Below are 16,385 nucleotides of genomic sequence, written 5' to 3' on the forward strand. Positions count from 1 at the left end.
AGTGGAGGGATTGGGATGAAACTTGGTGGGAAAATAAGCACAAGTCCTAGATACTTGATTGACATAACCGGAGCGGATCCGCTCTCTTTGGGTTAGTTGGGGGAGGGGGGGTTTAATTCTGAAAAATTAGAAAAAATGAGGTATTTTTAACTTACGAACAGGTAACTGGATCTCAATGAAATTTAATATTTAGAAGGATATCGTGTCTCCGAGCTCTTATTTTCAGTCCCGACCGGATCTGCTGCATTGGGGGGGGGAGCTGGAAGGGGGAACCCTAAAATTTGGAAAACACTTAGAGCGGAGGGATTGGGATGAAACTTGGCGGAAAAAAGTAAGCACAAGTCCTAGATACATGATTGACATAACCGGAACGAATCCGCTCTCTTTGGGTTAGTTGGGGGGGGGGGTAATTCTGAAAAATTAGAAAAAACGAGGTATTTTTAACTTACGAACGTGTGATCGGATCTCAATGAAATTTGATAGTTAGAAGGATATTGTGTCTCAGAGCTCTTATGTTAAATCCCAACCGGATCTGGTGACATTGGGGGGGGGGGGAGTTGGGAGGCGGAAACCTAAAACTTGGAAAACACTTAGAGTGGAGGGATCGGGATGAACCTTGATGGGAAAAATAAGCACAAGTCCTAGATACATGATTGACATATTCGGAATGGATTTGCTCTCTTTGGGGTAGTTAGGGGGGAGGGGTTAATTCTGAAAAATTAGAAAAATGAGGTATTTTTAACTTACGAACGGGTGATCGGATCTCAATGAAATTTGATATTTAGAAGGATATTGTGTCTCAGAGCTCTTATTTTAAATCCCGGCCGGATCTGGTGGCATTGGGGAGAGTTTGGGGTGGGAGAACCTAAAATCATGGAAAACGCTTAGATTTGAGGGATCGGGATTAAACTTGGTGGGGAAAATAAGCAGAAGTCTTAGGTACGTGATTTACATAATTGGAACGGATCCGCTCTATTGGGGGGGGGTTAATTCTGAAAAATGACGTATTTTTAACTTACGAAGGAGTGATCGGATCTTCATGAAACTTCATATTTAGAAGGACCCTGTGACTCAGATCTCTTATTTTAAATCTCAACCGGATCCAGCGTAATTGGGTGGGGGGGGAGGGGCAGTTGAGGGGAACCGAAAATCTTAGAAAATACTTAAAGTGGACCAATTAAAATACATAATCGGACCGGATCTGCTCTCTTTGGTGGAGTTGGGGGGGGGGGTAATTTTGAAAATTGAGGTATTTGTAACTTATGAAAGGGTGACCAGATCTTAATGAAATTTGATATTTAGATGGGTCTTGCGCTTTAAAGCTCTAATTTTAAATTCCGACCAGATCCTGTGACATTGGGGGGAGTTGGAGGGGGAAACCGGAATTGTTGGAAAACGTGAAAATTAGAGTATTTTTATTTCACGAATAGGTGATAGGATCTTAATGAAATTTGATATTTAGAAGGAATTCATGTCTCAGAGCTCTTATTTCAAATCCCGACCAGATCTTTTGACATTGGGGGGAGTTTGAGGGGGAAACCTTGGAAAACACTTGGAGTGGAGGAATAGGGATGAGGCTTGGTGGATAGAATAAGCAAATGTCCTTGATACGTGATTGACGGAACCGTACTGGATTCGATCTCTTTGGGGGAGTTGGGGGAAGGGGTTCAGTGATTTGGCGAGTTTGGTGCTTCTGGACGTGCTAGGACGATGAAAATTGGTAGGTGTGTCAGGGAGCTGCTCAAATTGATTTGGTCGTTTTCCCAGATTCGACCATCTGGGGGGCTAAAGGGAGAGGAAAAATTAGAAAAAATTAAGTATTGATAACTTACGAGTGGGTGATCAGATCTTAATGAATTTTGATATTTAGAAGGACATCGTGACTCAGAGCTCTTATTTTAAATCCTGACCGGTATTAAGCCTCTTATTTTCCTTTTAAATCAATCTATTGACTCATAGAATTTTGTTAGAGCTCATATCATATGATCTCTTGGCTCTTAGCTCTTCTTGCCTCGTCACAAGTGTCATATGAGCTCTTAGCTCTTGTTATTGTATTGTGTGGCCCACTACAATTCGAACTTCTCGGGCTGAATAACTGTTCCACGTTTGTAATGGTATTTCAGTATGAATAAAATGATTGATTGATTGATACATTGATTACAATAGTATTTAAAGGATTTTTTTAAAGGACTTATTAAAAACAAATATTTTCAAATTCGTATCCTGAGTCAACTTTTCAGAAATAAGTAAAAAAGAGAAAAACATCAAAAAAAGAAAATTATAGACAAGATAATTCTTTTCTATGCAACAAGATAAAATGTTTATATTTTATAGAATGTGGTTATATCCCCCTTTATAAAATTTTAAGTTATTTGGGCCTGGAAGCTTTTGATAACATGATTTTTTTTAACTTAAAAGCCAAATAACAGTCTTCTTTTTACAAACAATTTTTCGTTAAGTTAAACAAAAACAATTGCTAGTTCAAATAAAATTTTTAGTTTATTCTCTCTCCTTTGAGATTGTGTTGTTTAACATAAACACTTTGGAATGAAGGTAGTTGAGCTCTGTTTCTTCAAACATTGATTCCCCATGCCAATCAATGAAAATTAAAGTTGAAATCAAACAAGGGATAGGTCGAACAAACTCAAGGTTAGTGGTGAAAAGGCTATTCAAGGTTGTCTACTCATTGTGCTCTTTCATTTCACTCTTTTAGAGAGAGATGTGTATTATACCAAGCAACAGCATCAGTATTAACAGCCACCTGGAGAAGTAAAAAACTTGTCAGAGGGGGGGGGGGATTACTCTAAAATAATGCTAAAAAGATCGCACATCCTAATCGGCGCCACAAACCTTACGACAAAACAATTTCAACTTTATTATTATAATTATACCCCAGGAGGTCAAAATTATTTATTTAATCATTTATTTACACCTTCTCCTCCCCCCTCCCCTAAAAAAATTATTAGTTTAAAGAAAATTTCTTTTAAATTTTTTTTTTTTTGGTTTTTTAGGTTTGTCATTTATTACTGTCCTATGAATTTTTAACAGATTTTTTTTCTTTATTCCGCACTGAGTATGGTTGAGCGGCGGTATTGACCTAAATATTTGCATCTTTTTCCCTTTTTTCACTGTCTTTTATTCTCTTATATTTTTTCTCCTAGGTTTTTTTAGTATTGTTATTTTATTCTTTAATGATAATTTGTTTGGTTAGCCAAAAATTCAACTAGAGAAAATATAACTGACCAGATACTTTGAATTGATTACCGCCCTTTGTATCATAAAAGTTTTGTTTTCCGTGGTAACTATTTCTGCTAATTTTTATTCTTTTCTTTTTTTTCAGGAGGGACTGACCGATTGGTGAACAGTTCAGCTAGACATTTTGTTGGTCTTCCTCCGAAAACGGGCACCGGATCTGTGACAGTAATTCAGAAGCTGCCGAAAATCGATTTTAGTGATACTGACTGGGCTTGAACTGGTTTTAAAATAAAGGTCCTTGTCAGCTATCTGAATTTTGTAATTGAGAACCATCCCTCAAGATTGATCCAGCGAAACCTTATCCTAGAAAGCCTGCTAAATTGCAGCCCAAAATAAAAACCTAAATTGATTCCTAATATTTGAGAAAACCATGTGCTTTTAGTTTACTATTTCTATACATCTCTGGGGAGGAGGTCAAGTACATTCAAACCATCTCCATGCTTCTCCCTATCTCTTCTCCTAATGGTACAAATATACTTGAGGTAAAAATTGTATCTTTGACGTGATCACATTTTAGACAGGATACCGACTACGTTTTGCCACTTATTAGTCTATTATTTTCTGTTTTTCGGGAGAGGAGGGTCAATTAATTTGAAACTACCTCAATGTTTCTTTTCCATCCCCTTCCCCTCCTTGCCCTCCAAAAAATAAATAAATTTAGGGTAAAATTACATCTCAGACGTAACTGCATTCTGGACGGGCGTGTGATTACTTTGTAGTCTATTATTTTCTTCTCTTTAGGGGGGGGGGGAGATGGGCACGAGGGTGAATTTAATTCAAGCTAATTCAACATTCCTTTAGCATCCCTTATTTTTCATCGTACAAAAATGAAAATGCACTTTGGGTAAAAATTGCATATCACTTTGCGACCACTTTGTACTATTATTCTAATTGCTTTTTTGGTTTCATTTATAAATAACTCAGTCAATTTTTGACAATGGGAGGAATTAGGCCGATAAAGAGTAAGAGTCGTGTATCATGACCATCGATAATTTTTAGATCTGCTGATCCTCCAATATGACACCGCTGAGTATTTATGCTAATAGGTAGGTAGGTAGGTAAGTTTTATTTTATCCACAATACAAACATAAATAAAAAAATGACAAAACTAATAAATTGTTGCAGCAAAAAGAAAGTCCTAAGGACTTGTGCTGCAATTTCATATTATGATTTACATCTTATAAATAAATATCTAAACATAACATCTCATGATTAACCACCTAGCCTATCTTATATATAAAAAATAACAACACATACACATGAACAAAATACAACAAAATAATCATATTAAATATCATTTACCGGTATTCAGTCCCCACCCCACATCAATAAACTGCAAAAAAAAAGACATCAAAAACCTTCTGCCCTTCAAAACCTATTACTTAAATAAAACATTTTCAATTTATTTTTAAACCCATATAAAGTGACAGACTCCCTGATGCCAGCCGGCAAACTATTCCAAACAGAAGGCCCCAGATTCCGAACCACATATGATGATCGAACTGTTTTTCTTTGTTCATGGCTTAAAATTTGTGAATTTCTTGTATCATAATTATGGTACTCCTGATTCATGGAAAAATAATCATGAAAATACTCAGGGCATATATGTTTCATGCTCTGGAACACAAAAATTGATGCCTGGTAGTCACGAATCTGACCAACATTTAAAACATTACACCGGGAAAAGCTAGCAGTAGTTTTGGATTCAACCTGCTCTTTTATGTCCGCAATCAATCGAATGCTTTTATTTTGCAAAATCTGGATCCTTTTATAATTAGAGAAGAAATTACTAGCCCAATGAACACAACCATAATCTATATAAGGATGAACAAGGGAAAAATAAATGATTTTTAAAATCTTGAACGGAAAAGTTTTTTTTACACGTCTCAAAATTCCTAGACCCCTAGCCATTTTAGCACCAATAACACTGCAATGCTTTTTCCAACTAATATTATTATCTAAATAAAACCCCAAATACCTAATTTCAAAAACTTGTTTAATGGGTAAATGTCCAAAAAAAATGTTATTATTATCATTAAGTAACCTACCTGTTCTACTAAATATAATGTAATTTGTTTTAGATGCATTAACTGCTAGGGAACTACCTATTGTAAAACTGCGCAAACGTTCAAGTGCCAAATTAGCCTTATGTGCAACCTGCACCAAACAACTACCAATTACTGTTATCGCAGTGTCGTCCGCGAAAGAGGTCAGCGCTTCAACTCCAACATGTGAAGCCAACGAATTAACATAAATAAGATAAAGTAGAGGTCCCAGCACGGAACCTTGAGGCACTCCACACTTAACACCGAACTCTCTGCTTGATATATCTGATAAAGCAACTTTGATAGTCCGGCCATGCAAATACGATGAAAACCACTTTACACAAGTACTACCTAACCCAAGCCCACTTAGTCTACTAAGAAGAGTATTAAAATCAACAGTGTCAAAAGCCTTACGGAAATCTACAAAAACAGTTAAAGGAATCATATTATTTTCAAATGCATTATCAACAAAACTTAAAAGATGGTGTACTGCATGACTAGTGGAATGTTTACTTCTGAAACCAAACTGTCCATTATACAAAATTTTCTTCGAATCCAAAAAATCATACAATCGTTTATAAATAACTTTTTCATAAATTTTACTAAATAAAGGTAAAATGGAAATTGGTCGCCAATTACAGGGTTCTGAGGGGTCCCCACCTTTATGTAAAGGTATGATTTTAGATTGTTTCAGTTCCGACGGGAAATGCCCTTTAACCATTGAGAGATTAATTAAATGAACCAGTACCGGTAAAAGATACACCGACACATAATTAAAAGCCTTTAGGTTCAATCCATCTACACCAGAAGAATTTGATTTAAGGCTACAAACAATTTTTTCAACTTCTTCTACATTACATGGTACAAATTCAAACCCATTCTGCATGCTTGAAGGATTTACCTTAATGTTGACGGCACAACTACCTCTAGACACTTCATTCTGTATAACACTACCAATTTTCGAAAAATAATCACCCATGTAATTTGCTATTTCCAATTTATCATGAATAATTCTATTACTAGTTTTTAAATTGGTTATACACATATCTTTTTTTTCACATCCTATCACTTCACGGACAATTCCCCAAGTATCTTTTATATTACCTTCCTTAATCTTCAAACAGTTTAAATAATACTCATTCTTTGCATTTCTTTTTGAATTATTTACATAATTTCTCAACTCTTTAAACTCATTTAAAATCATTTCAGATGGATTATCAAGATATTGACAATACAACTTATTTCTTTGTCTTATTAAACTCAAAATTTCATCATTTATCCACGGCTTTCTCGGTTTAGCTTTCTTGCAATTAATTTTATTCAATGGGCAATTTTTCTCAAACACAGGGTAAAGAATATCTGAAAAAATGTTAAAAGCTTTTGAAGCATCATCCTTTTCATTGTAAACCACCTCCCAATCCAACGAACTAACTTCATTTTTAAATTTAGCCAGATTAACTTCTTTCATGTCACGCCGAAGAATCTTGTTTTTTCTTTTAATTTTACAATGTGATAACTTCTGCAACAAACAAAGAAGCGGTAAGTGGTCCGAACCAGAATGGATTAATACATCACACATGCTATCTTCCACCATAACTTCAGTGACGAAAACATTATCAATCAAAGTTGCAGAATGGTCTGTTAATCGGGATGGGATAGAATTTAATGGGAAAAGACCAAATGAAAGCATGACATTAAGGAAATCCAAATTTTTGGCTTGAAGATCTAATAAATCAAAATTAAAATCACCTATGATTACAATTTTATCAAAATTTCGATTTATTTCAGATATTAAAATTTCAATTTCCTCTAGGAAAAAATCCGGACTAGCACCAGGGGGTCTATACACCGATGAAATAAGAAGTGGATTATTATTACTTGTCACTATTTCAATAGCAAAAGTTTCAATCTTACCTTTAATCCATAAAGATAAATCTTCCCTTACTTTAAATTTTATATCATCCTTGATTATGAATGCTAAACCTCCCCTTCCCATCAATGACCGGTTCTTGGAAATAAGTGTGTAACCTGGAAAATTAAACAACGAAGCAGGACATTGTTCACTAATAAATGATTCACGAATACCTATCACTTGCACCTCACTGTTAAGTTTATTAATTATATCAACTACATCTTCATGTGAAGTAGTTAAATGACAATTCCAGTGGAGAATCTGGAATCCGGACAGCATAACGGGTGCACTCACATCATCTACTGCGACATATTTACTAAGCCTTGCAGGCTGTTTATCCGAAAATTCCGACCGGCTACCAACATCACTCGACAAAATATTATCCAACGAAAAGCGATTTTTTTCTAACTGAAGTAATCGTGAAAACATTCATAAATAATTAATCCTACTTCCTATTAAAGAACTATTACTACGAAAGAATGTAAATACTAAAGTACACATTTATAACTACTAAAACGAAAAAAAAAAAAAAAAAAAAAAAAAACTCAGGTTATATGTCGTCACAACTCCACAGTCGGCGTGTCCGAGCGTCATTTCCAGATCGAGCGAAAATACGGCCGTGATCGGACCATACGTTGTGGTTACCTAACCTATCACGAGCCAGTTGCAGAATTTCTCGTCGCTTCTTAGTTAAACTTTCAGACACAAATATACCAGATTTGGCCAGTTTGCTCTTAGCAGCAAATACCTTTCTAGCCACATCCTTAGACGAAAACTGGGCGAGTACCGGTGCAATCATATCAGGCCGCGTAGGATTCTCTGGAAGGGTAAATCTATACACTTTAGTTAGTTCCGAAACATAAACTTGTACGCCCATCTTGTCCGAGATAATATTATTAATACACGATTTTACATCAGCACCCGGAGCTTGTTTGACACCGCTGAAAATAAGTGAATCCAGCCTATTTTCCTGCTCAATATCGTCAAGTCTACTTTCGATCTTTTTCACTCTCTCTTCGAGTATCATGAAGCTGTTTTTTAGTGATTTTAGTTGCTTTTCGATAAAATCAAATTTTGGCGAGTATTCCACCATCAAAGAATCATATACGTCAGATATCATTGATTCAGCCGAGTGCGGGAGTTGATTTTTTATGCGATCGGAAACTTTACGTGAGATTTCATCCCTGAGATTCGCTTTTACAGCTTCCAATTCTTGTTGAGTCTGAGTTAGTCTCATGTTCAGGTCAGAAGATTGGTTGCCTATATCCGGGCTTGAATTTGACGGATGATTTTTCGAAAGATGTCCTGGTTGTTCAGTGCTGTTAGAAACAGTGCCCTTGCGCTTAGGACGGGACGACATCGTAAACTACTAATTAGTAACTCTAATTAACATGAGACAAAGACTTACACGCAAGGGGGGCATTTTTACGACCCCCCAGCTTCAAATAGTGCCAGATATTATCCAATTAGGTTTGCAGCAGGCTAATCCAAATCAATTTCCTGCATCCGATATGACACGAACAAATTATAACACTGGTTAAACGAGTTTAGGTGTTTTCACTATGAATGGCGGATAGCAACTGAATGGCGGATAGTATCGATTACTATGGCGGATAAGTATCGATTGGGATTGTATCGATTACCAGGTTACAACATATGTAGTCCGGAGCCCCTGCACAACTATTTATTAAGAACTATTAAATTTAAGATGTGTTCGATTTGCTTAAAGTTCTGGGGATGAAAATTATATCATTACTGTAAACATTTGAGGCTGATACTGCGGGATATTTAAGTATTTGTCCCATTCCATTTCTTTGGTATACTATTTCTAACTAATTAAATATTATTTAAATGATCCTCGTAGAATTGATTATCTAATGTATTTGCTATTATTTTAAAATGGTTTGAAAAAATAGGAGAGAGCAAGACTACAAATTATGATGAACAGGCTATAATTATGTAAGTGAAGAGGGCTGCTACCCTAGGCAATATCCCGTGAAGGAGGGCTACTGGATTGGAACCCCCCATTTTCGAAATTTTTGTCGTAATAATCTATCAAAAATGCATATAAACAAATTTTGATGCGTTTTTTTTGTAAAACTCCACCCGAAAAATGCCCCCCCCCCCAAGCAGAAAACCTGGATACGCACGCCTTTCATGGATCGACTAGTAGCAAACAGCCTTTGAAACAACATAACATCTCTCATTGAGAGGTTGTAAAGTAGCCCAATTTGGTGTTACAACTACTAATGTGATCTGCCCTTTATCTGCTAGAAAACAAGGGGCCCGGGAAGGTATAGCTCTTTTTAATTTTTAATACAAATTCACACTTTTCATTCAAACTTTAATATTTTAGATAGACAGCGAATGATATACTGTAGCAATTATATAAATATGTACTATTCGAAAAATATTGAGGCCAGATCCAGAGGGGTTCCGGGTTTGAACCCCCCCCCCAAAATTTTTTTTTGTCTGAAACATAAAAACGTAACGAAAATGCATATAAACAAATTCTTAATGCGTATTCTATAGTTTTTGTGCACCCCCCCCCCCCGAAAAAAAATCCTGGAAACGCCTTTGGGTGGTATTAATAAAAGAAACAAGACTAACTTCTGGAAGTAAATCACAGAGCCAGAGTATTGACTAAAAAAGAAAAATAAATCCTTTCCCTAGCAACTAATGCAAGATGTCTTCTAATATTATTTGTTTAAAGACGGCTTATTAATCTTTTAATTCATTTCATGGTGCGTTGTTATTTATGTTCAATTGAGCATACGGGAATTATTCAAATTAATATGAAAAACATTGACATGTTTCAATATTGAACAAAATAATGTCTTTTTAATAAATGAACGGTTTTAGTAACCCATCACCAAGTACGCAAAATACGAAGATGAAAAATATAAGTAAAAAGGAAAGAAAGACACAACTTTGGTATCAAAAGGACAAATTATGACGTGATAAATAGCATGTTCTGGATATAAAGTACTTGAAAAAGCTAACTTGGCCACGAGCCACTTTAATGGGATCTATTATTATTTTTTTTCTGAAACATGTGTATTCCTCATCCGTAGAGGGATATTTCAAGTCTGCTATACTTGAAGAACATCGAATTAGTCTCAGGGGAACCAGTGGCAGGGGGGTTCCCTTAATTTAAAAATGCCGCTTTTGTATTTTAAACAGGCATGAACGCCCCCCCCCCTCTGGACCATGAAAAGTACCTTTCTTACGTATCCTAATTTAAAAAAGACGTTTTTCCTCCTACCCCTAAATTTTCGTAAAGTGTTGAAATCGAATGGGCTGTGCATGTATTCTTGTCAAATTGAATACTGTTGTCAAAGAATGAATGCAGAGAATTTGCTATAAACATAGGAGTTTGAATGAATAAATTCAACATAGGAGTTGAATAAAATGATTAATTGATTGATTGATTGATTGAAAAAAGTGAGCGGTGAACAAGCTGAGAGACTTAAACTAGAGAACAACAGATATGTTACTCATACATAACCTTTTGACTCTAAAAAACTCTGATCCTCCAGATGTTAGTTGGGGAGAGGTGGACGATTGCTCCCCTAGATTTTAAAAAATATCCTTTGTTATTTTAATTTTTGGAATATCGAAATGAGAAAATGGCAGCCTCCCTCATCTATAGAATAATTTCAGTTCGTTTCATGACTCAGTTCTGTACTTTCGGTGAATTAAAAACTTTTTGTTTTTTTTATTGTTTAAAGACTTCAGTTTTTTCAGTTTACTACTGAAAACGGTAGAGGCTTGAGTTTTTTTTTTTTTTTCTAATGTGTCAAAGATAGATTTTCTTATCAAAGATAGATATTTTTGTAGTATTTAAAAGGCAAGCAATTCATTTCAGAAGCGGGGAAGGTTGACTAAGAGAACAATTCTATAAATGGGACAAACTACATTTATGTACAATTTAGTAGATTTCAGGGTGCTGGACTCATTCTACTTGTTTGCCATTCAAAAACTTAAGTTGATTTTGGGACTTAATAGTTTAAAGTAGTAGCTTAGCTTGTAGACGAAATGTATTTTGACTTTTTCTTTGTCAAATCGTATTTTCGTCAATGAAGGGACATTGAGCAAGAGTATGTCTGTAAATTCTGTGCTAATCGGACATACAAAGTCGATCAAATCGGTAAGTCCCAAATCGATCATTAAAGTTATTTTCTATTTAAAATGACGAAGCCACCGTAACAAAATCTCAACAAGAGCCAAAACAAATAGGCTACCTAAAGAATAACTATATGCATCATTATCAGTCAATGGCCTGCCCCAAGCACATACTGCTGGTTTCGGAACTAGAACTTCCAATTTTCAATCAAGTGAGCCCCCTCTAAAGTTTTTCACGACCATCCCTTCCGTAAAAACCTTAAATGCCCCCGGGGTATAACTTAACAACCCTTGTCCCTAGGCTCTGGGAGTTTGCTTAAACCCCAAAAGACTTGTTATATTATATTTACAGTATTTTTGGAATAAAATGGCTATCTCAAAATTTGTATTAGATGTATTTTGGGATTAAAAAAAAAAAAGTTTTTTCAACCGAAAGTAAGGTGTAATATTAAAACTTTACGGAAATTATTATGTATATGAGGGGGTTGCTCACTCCTTAATACCTCTGTCTTTACGCTAAGGTTTTTCAGCACTTTAAAAAAATTTACTTATTGTTCTCGAATCTGTTCTGGTTTCTCGAATCCTATTTGTATTGTGTATCAGTTCTCAACCCGTTTATGCCACAGAGATTTGAATCGTGACAGTTCACCACCTCTTTGGAATTTTTTTAAGTGAACACTTCTTAGAAACCCTAGTTTCTGGGCAATTCTTATTCAAACTATCGTATAAAACTGTTTTTTCTCGTTTTTTTATTATTAATGCCCTCTCCCCTCTTCCTCAAAAAAAATCTTACTAAGTGCCGATCTGGGCCCCCGTGTACTTGGTTGGATTACTGGGTATTAGCTAGCAGCTAAGTGAATGTAAAAGCTATATTGGCTATAGAGACCTTGATCTTCCTATAGAAAAATTAAATAAAATAAAGTTTTTTTTTTACTGAAGTAAGGAGTGACATTAAAACTTAAAACGAACAGAAATTATTCCGTATATGAAACGGGCTGTCCCCTCCTCAACGCCTCGCTCTTTACGCTAAAGTTTGATTCTTTGTCACAGTTCTACTTTTTGAAACAATAAAAAACTTTAGCATAAAGAGTGAGGCGTTGAGGAGGGGACAACCCCTTTCATATATGGAATAATTTCTGCTCGTTTTAAATTTTAATGTCGTTCCCTACTTGCAGTTAAAAAAAAAACTTGTTTTTTTTTATTTGATTTCTGAATGTTTTTGAATTAATGCATGTTTTTATTTTGGCTCACCGCATATGAATAGTTAAAACGAAATTTGTATGCTAATTTTTTTGACTAAATGGCTTTCTCATAGTTTTGGTGGGACGATTTTGATAAAAAAAAAAAAGAGGTAGAGGAGGAGGCATAATCGCCCTCCAATTTTTTGTTACTTAAAAATGCAACTAGAACTTTTTTATTTTTTACGAACGTTTTTATTAGTAATAAATATACGCAACTTACGTAACGAGCTTTTATATTTGTATGTTTCTATTACGTATATGAGGGGGTTCGCCCCTCGTCAGTACCTCGCTCTTTACACTAAAGCTTGAATTTCGTCCCAATTCTTTAAGAATGAACCCTGAATCACAAAGGCCGTAGAATAAATATTTGAAATTACTAAAATTACTTTAGCATAAAGAGCAAGGTGTTGTGGAGGAGACGAGCCCCCTTATATACGTAATATTTTCTGTTTGCTGTAAGTTTTAACGCTGCTGCTTACTTCCAGTTGAAAAAACTTTTTCTTTATTTATTTTCTCATTTTTTTAAATAATGCTAGAAAATCCTGCGCCTCCTTCATGGAAATTCTTTTCCCTCATGATAAATTCCTCCATGTAAAGATCCTCAAACGCAACCCCCTCCCCCGGCCCATGCCCACCGCAACGCGAAAGAGTCAACTTTAAAACGTCTGTACACTTCCCAATAACCATTACTATATGTAAAAAATGGTCAAAGTTTGTAACTTGCAGACCCTCCCTCGGGGACTCTGGGGGATTAAGTTGTCTCCAAAATAAAGTTTTTAGTTTTTCCGACTCTTCTGAACAAAATGGCTATCTCAAAATTTTGATCTGGTGACTTTGGGAAAAAATTAGCATGAGAGGGGCCTAGGTGCCCTCCAATTTTTTGGTCACTTAAAAAGGGCACTAGAACTTTTATTTTCCGTTAGATGAGGTCTCCCGTGACCTTCTAGGACCACTGGGTCGATGCGATCGCCCCTGGCAAAAAAAAACAAATAAACCCGCATCCGTGATCTGTCTTCTGACAAAAAATACAAAATTTCACATTTTTGTGGATAGGAGCTTGAAATTTCTACAGAAGGGTTCTCTGAAACGCTGAATCTGATGGTGTGATTTTCGTTAAGATTGTATGACTTTTAGAGGGTATTTCCCCCTATTTTCTAAAATAAGATAAATTTCTCAGGCTCGTAACTTTTGATGGGTAGGACAAACTTAATGAAGCTTATATATTCATAATCAGCTTTAAAATGCGATTATTTTGATGTAATTGTTGGTATCAAAATTCCATTATTTAGAATTTCAGTTACTATTGCGCCTGGTCCAACCTTACTGCAGTTCGTTACCACGAACTGTGGGAAAACTACGGAGTTAGCATTTTTTGGTTTCTGAATAATTGTAAGTGCGAAGAATCAGGACCACAAAGTCTTGGTTTATTTTTGATGAAGATGCCAAAAAAATGGGGGAAGGGGGATTTATTTTTGTGTCAATTTTCGGTAAAATAACATAAGTTATCTTTTAAAATCTAGGAGGGAACGAAAATCCAGAGGGCCCTTACTTCCATCTTCTAACGACAGAAAATCAAATAAAACGGCAAGATTCCTTGTTTTATCGACAGAAATCCTGATTCAAGCCCGACTAATCTGTTCTGGCGAGACATTGCTGATTTACGATCATATTCTAGTAACCAACACAGCTTTTGTTCATTGACATTGTGGATGAAAAGGGCCATTAGTTGAAATTATTCTTAGTTAACTATGTTTGTCAACTTAAGCAGAAAATATCCAAGTAGAACTAGGAACAATTAGTTGAAAATTTTATTTTGTTTATACAATTTTCGTATAATAAAAACAGTTACTCTACTATGAAGATAGTAGAATATTTATTTTGATATTTAAATTTGAAATTTAATATGAATTTTTAAAATATATTCTAAACATTAGTAATTAAATTGAAAATGTATAAAAAATAAATCAATAAAATTAAAAAATTAAATTAAATTATAAAGTTATTGTAAATAAAGCTACAGTATAACTTATAATATTTGAATTACCTGGATCTTCTACCGAAAGCAGGCAGGCGAAAATGCTTTCTTGTAATGTAAGTCCGCCCTCTCTTATGAAATTTATTGGAAAAGAATACTTTCCAAAAAAGAAATGTTTTAAAGAAAAGTAAAGACTGTATTAAACTTAAGATCAGAAGAAATAGAAACCTACAATAACTGAAACTCAAAACGACCAGAAGTTACTATTCAAGAATAAATGAAACCCAAAACGAGCAGAAATGAAATAAACAATCATGGCGAAAAAGTATACATCAGTTACTAATATAAAAAATAAATGAATTTTGAAACGAGTAAAGCTTAAATTGAATACGTATACCATGCTTAAAACGAACAAGTATATTTTGCCTTTGAAGTGTAAATAAAACCCAAACAGAAATTAAATAATCATAGCAAACAATCATACACATTGGTGCTCATAAGGGGTGGGGGCACCTGCCCTCCCCCCTTGGCTGAACGACGATGTCTTATATGTTTATAGTTTTGTTTTGGGATTTCTATTATAAAACTAGACCCCGGAGCTGTGTCGATAAGGGAAGGTCCGTGGGGGCAAAATATAGCAGTAGCGGCGCGCCACTACCGCGATCATTGTTGACTGCAAACATTTTTGTCTTGATCTTTTTTTCTCAAATCCCAGCTTTAATTAACATCAGATTTGGGCCTATTCATGAGTTAGAAACTTCGCAAGTCACTGCCTGGACGCTGATCTTCTTCCTTACTATTCAAGAAAAGTAGAAATCTGGTAGAAACGAATTGGCTGTGGCATTTCAGAACCCTCGTATAATAGCTGAAATATATAACAGCTATGTATTCCTAACAGAACGAATTATCAAAATTAGTAGATTTTTTTTCATTTAACAACCGTTACCGTCGAGAAGAACTATCACCATTTACATCTCAGCTGGGTTAGTAGGAAAATTTTCCCCCTTAGCTTTCATACCATCAAGCATCCAGAAGGAATTTCGAAGGTATATCCCCTTGCGATCCATATTGTTGTGATAATGTAGATCTGCGCTCTTAAATACAGACCAACCAAATGTTTTTTAGCTCATAAGGCTAATGGTAAATTGCTATGCTCATCAGAGGTTCTAACTCCAATCCGATCCCTACCTACCCCAAACGGAACAGCAATACTCGGAGATAGGTCTGACGTAGGTTCCAATATGCCTGCAGGAGCTGACGATCAGAGAAGCCGAACCTGCGCATACTTGTTAAACTCCGGACTGAGTAGTGACCTTTGTGCACAATATTGTCTACGTGCAACTTAAACGAGCAGTCACGTGCAAATGTTATGTCTAGGATTGTTGCAGAGGAAACAACTTGAAAAGGAAAATCTAGGATTGTGATATCTCGCTTGAGTGGATTAAATCGTATAACTTTTGATTTCTATTCATTCACTTGTAGACTGTTCGACTTACAATGGTTGATGAAGTCTGTGAAGGAAGTCGGGTCAAGCTCCTGTTTTTCTATTGTATTTTCGACTATATATTTGAGAAGTGCAGACAAGACACCAACAAACTTGAAGCGCTTTTCAAATTCTGCAGGGATGGAGTTGATGACGGAAAGAAATAAAAGAGCAGCTAATTTCGTTCCTTGAGGGTAGCTGCAGGCTGGTTCTGACTGCTCGGAGCAGGTTTCTTGTGTGAACAAAGAGCAAACTGACTACCGTCTCCCCTGTAAAAATTTTCTCACTAATACTAGTATTTGTTTTTTAGCTCCTTTTCTTTCAGATTTCTAAATGTGGTCATATGTTT

At 35.5% G+C, this 16,385-nt stretch overlaps 1 protein-coding gene across 1 annotated transcript in view; it reads left to right on the plus strand.

Moving 5' to 3' along the window:
• The window catches only part of LOC136042160 (uncharacterized), a gene marked incomplete in the record, with an annotated part of 83,773 nt that extends 80,270 nt beyond the window's left edge, over positions 1-3,503 (plus strand). Inside the window, 1 exon segment of the mRNA XM_065727087.1 lies at positions 3,341-3,503. Coding sequence (XP_065583159.1) covers positions 3,341-3,471 — 131 coding nt within the window.
• Between the last annotated feature and the right edge of the window lie 12,882 nt (positions 3,504-16,385).

This window comes from Artemia franciscana, unplaced genomic scaffold, assembly GCF_032884065.1.
Source record: "Artemia franciscana unplaced genomic scaffold, ASM3288406v1 PGA_scaffold_73, whole genome shotgun sequence".
NCBI lineage: Eukaryota > Metazoa > Arthropoda > Branchiopoda > Anostraca > Artemiidae > Artemia > Artemia franciscana.